The sequence below is a fragment of the Nematolebias whitei genome, chromosome 17, assembly GCF_014905685.2.
Source record: "Nematolebias whitei isolate Nwh7 chromosome 17, NemWhi1, whole genome shotgun sequence".
NCBI lineage: Eukaryota > Metazoa > Chordata > Actinopteri > Cyprinodontiformes > Rivulidae > Nematolebias > Nematolebias whitei.
Window position 1 is genome coordinate 42,520,936 of NC_056514.1, and position 14,703 is coordinate 42,535,638.

Here is a 14,703-nt window from a genome sequence, read left to right on the forward strand (position 1 = left end):
AGGGAGGGAGGGAGGGAGTTCAACAAAGATGCTGGGGGCAGTATTGGGTCCAAGGTGTTTATGAATTGAAATAATCTTTTTATTGAAATAAGACATCAGAGAGTTGCAAAATTCTGTGGAAACCATGTGAGAAGGCAATGAGTTAGGAGATGAGACTGAACAGTTAAGGAGAGAGAACAAAGTCTTTGAATTGCCAACATTGGAACTGATGATGTCAGAGAAGTAGCTGGATTTGGCTTGAGAAATACTGTCCTTATACTGGATGACGTGGTTCGCATAGAGTTCCTTGTGAATTGAGAGACCGGATTTCTTATAGAGTCGTTCCAACCTCCGACCTTTTGATTTCAGAGAACGGAGTTCTGGAGTGAACCAGGGTGCAGAGTTGGAGAAGGAGACAGACCGGGTTTTCAGAGGAGCAACAGAGTTAAGGATGTTGGTGAGGCTGTTATTGTAGAATGTGACATGGTCATCTGGGTTAAAAGAATTGAAGGTGAAGAAGGTATTATTAATATGAGACAAAAGAATGTCATGGTTGATATTCTTAATATTACGGAAGGAAAGAGTGCGTTGAGGTTTCTCTGAAGAAAATTTATGATTGACACTGAATGAGATCATGAGGTGATCAGTAAATGGAAGTTCATCTGAAGAAAAGTTAAGAGGAGAGAGTCCAGAGCAGCATAATAAGTCCAAAGTGTGGCCCTTTATGTGGGTTGGAAAGTTAATGAGCTGCTGGAAACCACAGATGTCAAGGCAGGATGTGAAGTCTCTGGTGAGGGGGTTGTTGTCTACATCCATATGAATGTTGAAGTCTCCAAGCAGAATAATGTTGGGTGAAAGAGCTGAGAGATGGGCGATTAGAGCAGCAAAGTCATTTATAAAAGAGTTGTTGATTTTGGGCGGACGGTAGAAAGTGACAACAATGGTGGGGGTAGGGCCGGAGAGTAGACACACAGTGTGCTCAAAGGAGGGAGAGGGAGGTGTGTGAACCGGTGTGACCTTCCAGTTCTCGCGGTGAATTATCACGAGATCTCCTCCGCGGCTGGACTCGCGGGATTTGGCGATGTAAACAAACCCCGGTGGTGTAGATTCATTCAGATGGAAAAAGTCATTTTGTTGTTGCCACATTTCTGTTAGACAAATAAAATCCAACTTACGGACAGATATTAGGTCTTGAATAAGCTGACCTTTGCCAGTGAGTGAGCGAACGTTCAGAAGGCCAAACTTTACGGTGGAGGAGTTTGTAGCGACCGGAGCATTAGCCGACCGAGATAGGCTAGCTAACATGCTAATACTGTTAGCAGCCCGAGTATTGCGGCGTGTAGAATGGTGAGAGTCAGACCAGATGGAGTTTATGGGGTTGGTCTTGTCAGTGCGGAGTCTACGGCGGGAGCCACGGTGAATGTATCTCTGGCGAGGATGGAAGGCAATGTCCTGAAGAGGGAGCACAGGTGGCACGGCTGGTAGGAAACGAAGGCGAAGGAGCTCGACCGCTGAGTAATGGAGAGGACCAGACGCCGGGTGGTGGTGGATGAGCAGCTGGAGAGTCCAAACCAGAGCAGGCAGCAGGTAAATCCTAATGAACCACATGGTTGATATTGAGACGGATCGGAGACTTGGTGTAGCGGAAAAGGCAGAACGGACTGAATAAAACAGAAAAAAGCAAAAAAGCACGACGAGCAGCGGCAGCCAGGATACGCCAGCGTTCGCTCACCGGAAATATGCTGATAGTCTTACATTAAAAGACCGAAAGGCACCAAACTTGGCATGAGTAATCCCTGACAATCCTCTGTGGTCATATTCTGATGTCATCAAAGTCCCGCCCCCTCAGAACAGGAAGTCACTTTTTTACTTGGAATGCACCCTCTGATACTGAACTTCCGGGAAGATGGCGCCGCTCTGCATGGCCTGCCCTCCACCTCTGTCTGCAGTGATTGTGTTTTTTTCTGTTTTTGTCATTTTTCACCTACGACATCGACTCACTCCTGGTTTATGACTGTCATCAACTCCTAAATCTCCATCTGCCACCAGTCTCACTTTGTTTGATCATAATGATTGTAACTCTGGACCTCCCTTGGACCCCCACCTCTGCTTGAAGACGTTCCCGTTTACCTCCGCCGTGGTATCCTGCCCTCTCGAAGACATTGCTCCAGGCGCCGTGGAAAACGGGCCGGCCATCTTGAGAGGATCAAAGCCTGCCGGGCTGCTCCTGCGGCTTCCTCTTCAACCGAGGACCACATCTTAAATCACCTGTCCTGGCGCTGATCCACCTGAGTCCTTCCCAGTCCCACGGGTTAGGGTTAGGGTTAGGGTTAGAGTTGCGCTTCCACAGCAGACCTGTTCACCGTGGCTGGGCTTCCGGTCGTTGGAGTCGTGGGTCGAACTCCACAAATCTGAGACCACTGGTCTTAACTTTATGGATAGCTTCTCCTGCTGTGATTCCTACAAGGATTGCACTGATAAATGTCAGGTCTCTGGCTAATAAAATGTTCTTCTTGAATGACTTTTTCTTCTCCACCGGTCTGGACTTCTTCTGTGTGACTGAGACGTGGCTCTCCTGTGGTGAGTTCATGGCCCTGTCGGAAATTTTACCACCGGACCGTTCTTACTTTAATGCTCTGAGAATATCAGGCAAAGGTGGCGGATTATTAACTATTTTCAAAAAATCGTTGGAACTGTAAACTGGTACAGATACCAGTTAATTCTATGAGCTTCAAACTTCTGTGTTTTGAAGTGGGCCGTTCAAATCCTGTTTTTTCTGCTGCGTTATTCAGGCCACCCAAATATAATAAGGATTTCATGGCTGAACTCTGACTTTTTACTTCAACCTTACTCAGATATGATCGGGTTTTTATTCTGGGAGATTTCAACATACAGAAAGTTGCCCAGAAAAGCCGCTGACTCAGGACTTTCTAGATCTGATCCAGTCTCTGAACTTTGAACAAAACGTTGCAGGACCAACTCACCAGCATGGCCACACACTGGATTTAGTCCAACCTTTGGTTTATCTGTTTCTGAGTTAAAAATTGGGGATGCGGTTTTCTCCGACCACAAACCCATTTCTTTCAACACTTCTTTTGTCAACGAGTCCAAACCCCCTCCTCCTCAAGCAAGGCCTTGTCAAATATTTAACCCTTCCACTGTTGCACTCTTTTCCTCTGCTTTTACTAAAAATTCTCTCTGTCTCTGAATCCTCTTCCATCAACACCCATGAGATAGTCACTGTACATCAAGAGACCTGTGCTAAGGTGCTAGACCTAGTTGCCCCATTAAAAATTAGGCATCCAAAGTGCACTCCACACCCTTGGATGAATGAGATCACTCGAGCAGCCAAACGTCAATGCAGGAAAGCCAAACGTAAATGGAAGTACAAACGTCCTGTTTCTTTTATCATGCTAAAATCATGTTACAAAGAGTACCAGACTATTGTTAAATCAGAAAAAAACAAATATTTCTCCCAAATCATCGCCTCAAACAGCCACAATCCCAGTGTTCTTTTCAACACCATTAACTCCATTTTAACCATGCCTCAGTCTGCCAACAGGGAGGTCTCTGCAGTTACGTGCGAGGACTTTGCCAGTTTCTTTGTTAAAAAGGTTGAGTCGATCAGGTCACTGATTACTTACACCACAGCTGACCCCTCTGTCTTTGTCCCCTCCACATCAGTCTTTAACCAGTTTGAACCCATTTCCCTCTTATTTCTATATGACGTCATTGGCCATATGAAACCCTCAGGTTCCCCTGCTGACCCCATCCCTGCATCATTTTTTAAACAAGTCCTACCCTCCATTGGACCCTCTGTTCTTGACATTATAAACAGCAGTATGATTACAGGTGTAGTTCCTGACGATTTTAAACATGCAGTGGTAATTCCTTTAAAAAAAAACACTCGGACTTGACTCTTCAAACTGCTCAAACTTCAGACCTATTTCCAAACTTTTATTTCTTTCTAAGATCCTGGAGAAAATAGTTTTCACTCAGTTAAATGAATTTTTGAGTGGAAATTCTATTCTTGAGATCTTTCAGTCTGGCTTTAAAAAAAACTACACACCACTGAAACAGCCTTAGTTAGGGTCTGCAACAACATTCTTCTAGAAAATGACTCTGGTCAGTCTGTAGTCCTGGTACTCCTTGACCTTACCGCTGCATTTGATACTGTGGACCACAGTATCCTTTTATCCCGGCTAGAACACTGGGTTGGGATTACTGGTGCAGCGTTTGAATGGTTCCATTCATACCCGAGCGACAGGAGTTTCTGTGTTAATTTTGCTAACACTCTATATACTTCAGTGCCTCTTTCCTGCGGGGTCCCGCAAGGCTCCATTCTTGGACACCTTCTGTTTTCATTGCATCTCCTCCCCTTAGGGTCTATCCTGAGGAAACATGGTCTTTCCTTTCATTGTTATGTATATGATTCTCAGATTTATCTGCCGTTAACACCTAACAGTTCCTCCTCCATTCGCCCTTTGTTAAAATGTCTTAATGACATCAAGACTTGGATGGCTGCAAACTTTTTGAGTTTTAATGATCAGAAGACTGAGTTGTGACTGACTTGTGTTTAACCCTAGCTCTGCCACTGTCACTGATCCTGCAAACCTGGACTCCCTTCAGCCATATCTAAAACAGTCTGTTACCAATCTCGGGATAGTTTTAGACTCGGACTTTAAATTTAATAAGCAGATAAATTATGTTATTCAAAAAAGCTTCTTTCAGCTAAGGCAGATAGCTAAGCTCAAGTTCATGCTGTCCAGATTCGACCTTGAAAAATTAGTCCATGCATTTATTACAACCCGGCTGGACTACTGTAACTCGCTTTATGCTGGGGTCAGTCGGGTCTCTCTCTCATGTCTCCAGCTTGTCCAAAATTCTGCAGCTCGGCTACTAACAGGAACTCGCAGATTTGAGCACATTACTCCAGTTCTGTCCTCCCTTCACTGGCTTCTTGTGCATGTCAGAGTTGATTTTAAGATTTTTCTGCTGACATTTAAGTGTGTTAATGACCTTGCACCATCATACCTCTCCAACCTTCTTCATCCTTATACTCCTTCTCGGGCCTTGAAATCGTCAGACCAGCTGCTTTTGGCCGTACCAAAAACCAGGCTGAAGCTCAGAGGATATTGGGCGTTTTCAGTCATGGGCCCTAAACTCTGGAACAATCTGCCCATCAACATTCGACAGGCCACCTTAGTCTCTGCTTTTAAATCTCTCCTCAAAACACACCTGTACTCATTGGCATTTAACAGTGTGATCTCATTTGGTATTTCATTGTTGATGATTGTGTTCATCCATTTTGCTTTTACTCCCTGACATTTTACGCGGGGTGATTTAGATTTACCTGTCTAAATAAAGGTTGAATGAATGAATGATTTGATTTAGTATTTCATTGTTTCTATTTATATTAGGTGTTTTTATGCTTTTATTCATGTTGCTATAATATCTTATTAATATTTGATGCTGTGATCTTTTTTGGTAAGCACTTTGATAACAATTACTGTTTTAAATGTGCTATACAAATAAATGTGACTTGACTTGACACCCTTGACCTAATCAGGATGATCCTGTGTTAGAAGACATATATAACAAGTTGGTCTGACAATTTAAGTTATAAACAGTTTTATTTGGAGGATGTGGGCGTGGTAGCGTGATGAATTAAGAAGTGACGTTGTTGCAATACGTTTCGCTCTAAATTGCACAGATTTGAGTTGAGGTGCACCAAAATCACTATGATCGATCATTATCCATCCCTTGCACAGCAATCCATTATAAGTGGCCAATAGCCTCCACAGCGCCCCCTACATTATTCTTACATTTATATCTCAGTAATGCATCATCCGATCTGCACCAGATTTATTGTGCGTCATCTATGAGCATTTCTAGACACATTGGTATTGTTGTTTAACATTTGACTCCATTGCACTCCCTACATTAGGGGATCCAAGATGGCCACGCTCAGAGCAGTTGCAGCTTCACAGGCTCCCGGTACCATCCCAGTTTTTAGAAGTTTTGATGTTGACTCTGTGCCTGACTCCGCACGATTTATGCGTGTGAACTATAGCCGAACCGAACTGATGAGAATAGGAGCGAATTTGCCACGAAATATAGCAGAAATTAGCAACAAACTCAAAACTACACTAGGCAGAATGCAGATCTTAAAGTCATCTACCTGGAAGCTGCATCAGAGGTGTTCCAGCGGGCAGAAGAGGAAGCGCTGCTCCCAGCTTAAGAGGAGAGGATGCCGGGTGGGGGTTCTGGTGAGGCTACGAGCTAACGCTAAAGCCGGTAAACTCCCCATACATCTCTCTTTCTGTCAAATGTCCACTCGTTGGACAACAAGGTGGATTTACTTCGTCTGAGAGCGGGCGCCTCAGAAGAGATGAAGAAGTGTGCGGTGCATTGCCTCACGGAAATATGGATTACAAGCGAAATGCCGGATACAGTCTTCCAGCTGGATGACAGACTTTTTTTCGAGCGAACCGCTGCAGCGAGCTAACGAGGAAATCACGGGGAGGCAGAGTATGGATTTACGTGAGTAAAAGTTGGTGCATGAACTGTACTGTTGTAAATAGCTCATGCTCAAAAGCTTTGGAGCAAATAACAGTGAAATGTCTGCCACATTATCTACCCCACGAGTTCACAGTGACTTTCTTCACTGTCGTTTACATTCCTCCGGACGCTAATGCTAATGAATCACTGCAGGAGCTACATGATATCATCAGCTCGCTGCAGAGCAAACACCCCGAAGCTCTTTACGTGGTAGCCGGAGACTTTAACCAAGTGAATCTAAAGGACTGTCTCCCAAGCTTTTATCAACATGTGACAATTCCAAAACGTGGAGACCACACGCTGGACCGTGTTTACACAAACGTAAAAGATGCATACAAAGCCGACCCTGCCCCCACCTAGGACTGTCAGACCACATCCCAATCTTCCAGGCTCCTGCTTACATGCCCCCGCTGAGACGCTCCAGACCGGTACAAAAGAAAGTTAAATGTTGGATCCAGGACAGTGGCCACATACTGAGAGATTGTTTTGACTGAACAGACTGGCAGATTTTCAGAGAGGCTGCTGAAAATGGGGGATCGCTTGATCTAGACCAATACACATCCTCAGTTCTGGGTTACATTAGTACATGTACTGAAACCGTCTCCACTATCAGAAATGTTAAAAGCTACCCAAACTGAAAACCTTGGCTGAATGCAGAGGTGCACACCCTGCTGGAAGCCAGGAACACTGCCTTCAGGCCTGTAAACAGAGGAGCTGAGTAGGACAAGAAAAGAGCTGGTTGCTGATATTAAGAGGGCCAAGGGCACATATGCACAGAGGATCGAGGGTCAATTCATCTCACAAGACCCTCGGAGCATGTGGAGGGGCACTAAGTGCATAACAGATTATAAAGGAAGGAGCGAACAATGCCCCAAAGACCCATCTCTGCCTGATGCCCTCAACAAGTTCTATGCACGCTTTGAAGACACGAACAGACCACCCAGCACCAGACTCATCTCACCACCGGATGAAGAGCATCTCAGCGTGACCTCAGCAGAAGTAAGGAGTACCTTCAGGAGGATTAATCCGCACAAAGCAACTGGCCCAGACAACATCCCCGGAAAAGTGTTGAAGGAATGTGCTGATCAGCTCTGTGAGGTGCTGGCAGACATCTTTAACACCTCACTTACCTGGAGAAAGTTCCCACCTGCCTAAAGACTGCCACCATCATCCCAGTCCCAAAAAGCTCTATAGTGACTGGTCTGAATGACTATCGGCCAGTGGCCCTCACCCGATAGTCGCTAAATGCTTTGAAAAACTGGTCATGACTCGCATCAAAACAACCATCAACGAGGACCCTCATCAGTATGCATACCGTGAGAACCGATCAACAGAGGATGCCATCTCCTCTGTGGTCCACACTGCGCTCAACCACCTGGAGCAGAAAAACTCTTACGTCCGTATGCTCTTTGTGGACTTAACATCCGCCTTCAACACCATGATCCCCCAAACCCTGATGGAGAAACTATCCATACTAGGACTAAGCCCCTCCATTTGCAACTGGGTACTAGACTTCTTAACAAACAGACCACAGTTATTGAGGATCCACAACTTCTCCTCCTCCACCATAACCCTCAGCACTGGCTCTCCTCAGGGATGTGTGTTGAGCCCCCTCCTGTTTACTCTGCTCACGTATGATTGTGCAGCTACCCATCCAGGCTGTCACATTGTAAAGTTTGCAGATGATACAGCGGTGGTGGGATGCATCACGAACAATGATGAGTCCAGCTACAGGCAAGAGGTGGAACACCTGGAGAGCTGGTGCAAAGAAAATAACCTTCACATCAATGTGATGAAGACAAAGGAGATGATTGTGGACTTCAGAAGGAAGAAAAACATCTACACCCCCCTGAACATAAGAGGATCTGTGGTGGAAGTGGTCTCCAACTGCAAGTACTTGGATGTACACATGAATGACAACCTCAGCTGGAGCAATAACACCACCAGCCTGATCAAGAAAGCTCATCAGAGACTCTACTTTCTCAGGCGGCTGAGATGAGCTGGTCTGGGAAGTGCAGTGGAGAGCATCCTGTGCTCCAGCATCAACGTGTAGCATGGAGGCTGCACAGCTGCAGAAAGAAAAGCTTTGCAGAGAGTGGTGAAGGCTGCACAGAAGACTGTCAGAGTCAGCCTCCCCACCATCACAGACATCTACACCTCTAGATGCAGGAAGAGGGCTCCCTGCATCATGAAGGACCTCACTCACCCAGAACATGCACTTTTTGCCCCACTCCCCTCAGGAAGGAGGTTGAGGAGCATTAAGTGTAGAACAGGAACAGCTTCTACCCTGAGGCTGTTAGACTCATGAATCTTTAACTAGAATAATCACTGTGAAAAACCACATCATGTTGCTGCTGATCTGTTTCATTGTTGATGTGTTCGTGCGTGCACATCCGCTCACACAGACTCATGTTCATGTTTGTGCTGATGTTCAATGTTTTTATGTTATGAGTGCTTAGTGTATATTTAGTTGATGTTTTTCTTAGTTCATATCATAGATGTTATTACTGTTTTTCTTATATATTGTTGTTGTTGGATGTAACTGGGACCCTGTGTACATAATTTCGTTCCACCACATGTACCACATGAGTTGCGAATGACAATAAAGAATCTCTGACTCTCTTGACTCTGACATTATTCCAACAGTTATATCTCAGTGATTTCATGTTGCTGTGTTCATACGTGCTCATGTGCTCACACAGACTCATGTTCGTGCTGCTGTTCAACGTAATGTTTTTATGCTATTAGTGCTTAGTGTATTTTTAGTTATGTTTTTCTTAGGTCATGTCTTAGATCTTATTACTGTTTTTTTTTTTACATTTTATTGTTGGATGTAACTGGGACCCTGCATATATAATCTCGTTCCACCACATGTACTACATGTGGTGTGCATGACAAATAAATCTCTCTGACTCTGACTTTCCGACTGTTTCTTATGCTTTAAACTGGATTCTTCGACATGAACCCAGGAACAAAATGTAAACAGTCTGTTTCCTGTTTCCTGTCAGGGTACCTAAGTGATGGAGACTCCCCTGAGCTGCTGCCACGGCAACAGAGCCTTGGGCATTATGTAGCCCAGGAAGCTCCATGTGATGTGAGTTCTTTCCAACTGTACGTGGGCTCAGATCTACCACGGTGCAGCCAGCAAGTGACAGGTTTACTGACGGTGCACTTGCTGAGTCTGAAGGAGATGAAAATCACCAGGTACAGTCACATCACCTACACCTGAAATAGACATAGTCCACTAGAGATGGAGTTTGACCACAGTGATACCTTGTTGTCATCAGTTGAACAACAGTCCAATCATTCCTGAAAATCCACAACTACTTTTCAGTAACAAACATTTCTGAGCAGAAATGTTGCCATCTTCAGCTGCTATGGGTTTTCTTTGAGGTTTTAGTTGAGGTTCTGACTGTTAATCGTTCTGGTTCATTGTCTCTTCCTGTCTTTGTACATGTTTATGGTCTCAGGTCCGAGGATAGTAAGGAGGTGTTTTTGGCCATCCAGATTGATGGGGTAACAAGAGCGAGAACTGCACTCCTGACACTAAGAGGCCCAACCCTCCCTTTAAACCACACCTTCAACCTGGAGCTGGAGAGGGCCCGTCAACTTCGTTTTGTAGTTCTTACACCAGGTACCAGAAATGAGACCTGGTTCACTCTGGGCTTACATTAAGGAGGGAGGGGAACCAGACTGTAGACAATCTGTCTGAAAAACTTTATTTTTTTGGATGCAGTGACAGTCCTCTAAACATCCAGCATGCTCAGCACCTTCTGCCTTCTTGTGATTTACTGTGTTCAACACCCAGCAACCCAAAGTCCAGCAGTCCTATCATTACAGTCGCTAAAGAACGCTTTCAGTCCCTCTGCTGTCCTTGTCACACGTGCTTGATAGACGTCCCAATATCAAGACTCTGAAGAGTCCTTGTCCACCGGTTTGTTGACTTTGTAAGGAAGATTAAAACTGAAATAAACAAAGCATAATAAATTTTGACTTACACACAAGTAAACACATTTATTCCGGTGAAATAAATCACTTGGGTTTTACATTAACATAAACTACATTTATTTCAGAATCAGAATAAACTTTATTATTATTGCACCGAGATACAAAGAGAACATGTACGTACAGTCGTCCGAAAGATGGGCGTAGTGCACGAAGCTTCTACTATAAAAAGTGCGGCCCTCTTATTCTTATTCAGAATAATATTTTGCTTAGATGAGAAATGGGAAAAAAAATATGAGAAGAGATGGTATTAAAAAAAGATCTCTCACGCCGTGTCCTAGACAGGGCACGATTTGAGTCATAAAAAAACTACCACAGCAAAGCAACATAAATAGATGGTGAAGACATTGAATTTTTAAGGGAAGGTCGTAGCACAGTCTAGATAAGAGGTGTTCTTCATCATCAGCTCGGTTGAGGCTCTGTCACATGTCCACGGCCTTGGGGGAAGGGAGGGGTGAGGAGACAGACAAAGCATCTTTGTTGTTTTCTAAACATGCCAGGAGGAGTTGAGATAAGTCCGGCGTCAAGGCCACAGTTTGGGTCAGGCAGAACGCGTGAATTGCTGTTTCTGCCTTTTAAAGTCTCGCTGGTATATTCCTCAGATGGAACTCCAAAACAGCCGAATTGATCCTTTCCTTTACACCAGAAGTCGAGCTCACAGCTTCTCCCAGATTATTTACCCTTCATGTGCGCTGCTAGAGTGTCCACATCCTGATAACAGCTGCTCCATCTCTCTGACACAAATCCACAAATTCAGTCTGAGCACTATCGAGGTTCGACACATCCACACGAATTTATAGACAATCCAGAATTCACCAACAAACAGCAAAAAACCAGTTGTCATCATGAATCCAATTTGTTTCCGTTGAGGTAAGAGGGTCCTCCTTACCTTGACTCCTGCCAGGAGAAGTTGATCAATTTTGTTGAGAGACCAGCTGAAACTTTGAATTAGGAGGTATGCAGGAAAAAGAGGCTTTTTAAGGGTTCACAGGACGAAAGAGTGTAAGCAGGGAAGCGGGTGGGGGTGGGGGTGGGGGTGGGGGGTTGGGCAGGGAGACACGTCTGGCTTCACCTGAGGACAGAGAGAAAAACATACATTATGTTTTATATCAAATAAAATATTATTCACTAACTTGTTTACTTAAGGCATAATGCCACAGAACAATAAACTTAGCAGAAAATACCCAGTTTCCCAAAATAATGATCTGAGATCGTAAACATGTTGTAAACAATCAGTCCTTACCTTGTTGCCTAATTTGTGATGTCTGCAGATGTGACTTGATTAACTTCAGACACAATAAACTTTTCACCGTACTGCTTACACACAACAACTTCCTGTTACGGATATCCTGTGTCTCTTGAACTGACAACACTCAATTAATGAAACTCAGAGGTTGACTTCTAAAAATCATAAACAAATATAATTGTGACAACACAATCCCAGTGAAACACAGAAACTGCTTCTATTGGCTCAGGCAGCTGTCAATCATTCATTCATTCAACCTTTATTTATGCAAGTTAGTCTCTCGTTGAGTCATGTCAGAGTCAAGAGTTTCTTTATTTGTCATTCGCACCATATGTGTTACATGTGTTGGAACGAGATTGTGTACAAAGGGTCCCTGTTACATCCAACAATAAAATCCATCCATCCATCCATTTTCTTCTGCTTATCTGGGGTTGGGTCACGGAGATAGCAGCCTAAGTAAAGAGGCCCAGACTTCCCTCTCCCCAGCCACTTGGGCCCGCTCCTCCAGGGGAACCCCAAGGCGTTCCCAGGCCCGCCGAGAAGCATAGACCCTCCAGAGTGTCCTGGGTCTTCCTCTGGGTCTCCTTCCGGTGGGACGTGTCTGGAACACCTCACCAGGGAGGCGTTCAGGAGGCATCCTAACCAGATGCCTGAGCCACCTCAACTGGCTCCTCTCGATGTGAAGAAGCAGAGGCTCTACTCTGGGTCCCTCCCAGATGACCGAGCTTCTCACCCTATCTCTAAGAGAGAGTCCAGACACCCTGCAGTGAAAACTCATTTCAGCTGTCTGTATCCATGATCTTGTTCTTTTGGTCACAACCCAAAGCTCATGACCGTAGATGAGGGGCAGGACCTCCTCCCCAACCTGGAGAGGGCAATTTACCCTTTTCCGGCTCAAGACCATGGCCTCGGATTTGGAGGAACTGATCCTCATCCCGGCCGCGTCACACTCTGCTGCGAACCACTCCAGCGAAAGCTGTAGATCACGACCTGATGAAGCCAATAAGACCACATCATCTACAAAAAACACACACAATCCTAAGGCCACCAAAACTGATCCCCTCAATACCTTGGCTGCGCCTAAAAATTCTGTCCATAAAAGTTATGAACAGAATCGGTGACAAAGGGCAACCTTGGCGGAGTCCAACTCTCACTGGGAACGAGCTCGACTTACTGTTGGCAGTGCAGATCAAACTCTGACACCAGTCATACAGGAACCTAACACCCTGCATCAAAGGGCCTGGTACCCCACACTCCCGGAGTACCTCCCACAGGGTTCCCAAGGGACGTGGTCGAACACCTTCTCCAAGTCCACAAAGCACATATAGACTAGTTGGGCAAATGCCCACGCACCCTCCAGGACCCTGCTGAGAGTGTAGAGCTGGTCCAGCTTTCCACGCCCAGGATGAAAACTGCACTGCTCCTTCTGAATCCGAGGTTCAACTATCCGACGGACCCTCCTTTCCAGAACCCCTGAATAGACCTTACCAGGGAGGCTTAAGAGTGTGATTACCCCTGTAGTTGAAACACACTTTACGGTCCTCCTTTTTGAATAGGGGGACCACCAACCTGGTCTGCCAATCCAGGGGGGCTTCCCCCTATGTCCACACAATATTGCAGAGTTATGTAAGCCAACACAACCCCACAACATCCAGAGCCTTAAGGAACTCGGGTGAATCTCATCCACCCCCAGGGCCCTGCTGCCGAGGGGCTTTTTAACCACCTCGGTGACCTCAGCGCCAGAGATTGGAGAACCTGACCCCAAGTCCCCAGGCTCCACTTCCTCAGTGGAAGATGTGCTGGTGGGATTGAGGAGGTCTTCAAAGTATTCTTCCCAAAAAATCACAACATCCCGAGTTGAGGTCAGCAGCACACCACTTCCACTATAAACAGTGTTGGTGTACCGCCAACAATAAAATGTCAAAGAAAACTGTAATAAGATCTAAGAAATGAACTAAGATAAACATCAACTAAAAATATGTTAAGCACTAATAGTATCAAAACAATACACTGAACAGCAGCACAAACATGAGTCTGTGTGAGCAGATGAGCATGCATGAACACAGCAACATGAAACAGACCAGCAGCAACATGAAACAGATCAGCAGCAACATGAAACAGACCAGCAGCAACATGAAAACGATCAGCAACAACATGAAACACGTAGTGTCCATCCTTCCCAGAGCCTTAAAGCAAATGTACTCAGAGACACTACGTCTCCGCTACCCCCTCCTTTCTTGATAATCTGGGACAGATACTGGCATCCTGCTCTGTCACAGGAAGTTTTTTTGTTAACCTTTTCTCTGTGTGTTAAAATTTACAACCGGGACTACCCTGACATGTTACATGATTCTGGACCCCCTTCTGTACAATTCACCTTCTATGTTGAGTCACCAGACTTCGAGACTCCTGAAGAAGGGTCTTGATCAAACAGCTTCACTTGGCCTTATCAACAGAGACTGGTCACCATGACAATAAAGAAAGTCAGAGAGAGAGTCAGAGATTCTTTATTGTCATTCGCACCTCATGTGGTACATGTGGGGGAGCGAAATTATGTACACAAGGTCCCAGTTACATCCAACAATAAAATGTATAAGAAAAACAGTAATAACATCTAAGATATGAACTAAGAAAAACATCAACTAAATATACACTAAGCACTCATAACATAAAACATTGAACATCAGCACAAACATGAACATGAGTCTGTGTGAGCGGATGTGCACGTATGAATACATCAACATTGAAACAGATCAGCAGCAACATGAAACAGATCAGCAGCAACATGATATGGTTTTTCACAGTGATTATTCTAGTTAGAGATTCATGAGTCTAACAGCCTCAGGGTAGAAGCTGTTCCTCAGTCTAGTGGTTCTACACTTAATGCTCCTCAACCTCCTTCCTGAGGGGAG

General features: G+C 45.0%; 1 protein-coding gene across 1 annotated transcript in view; it reads left to right on the forward strand.

Moving 5' to 3' along the window:
- The window catches only part of LOC119423888 (rho GTPase-activating protein SYDE1), a 52,167-nt gene that overhangs the window by 12,801 nt on the left and 24,663 nt on the right, over positions 1–14,703 (forward strand). The window contains exons 5-6 of the mRNA XM_037691313.1: positions 9,549–9,744; positions 10,011–10,174. Of these exons, the coding sequence (XP_037547241.1) occupies positions 9,549–9,744; positions 10,011–10,174 (360 nt within the window). The remainder of the gene's footprint in view (positions 1–9,548; positions 9,745–10,010; positions 10,175–14,703) is intronic.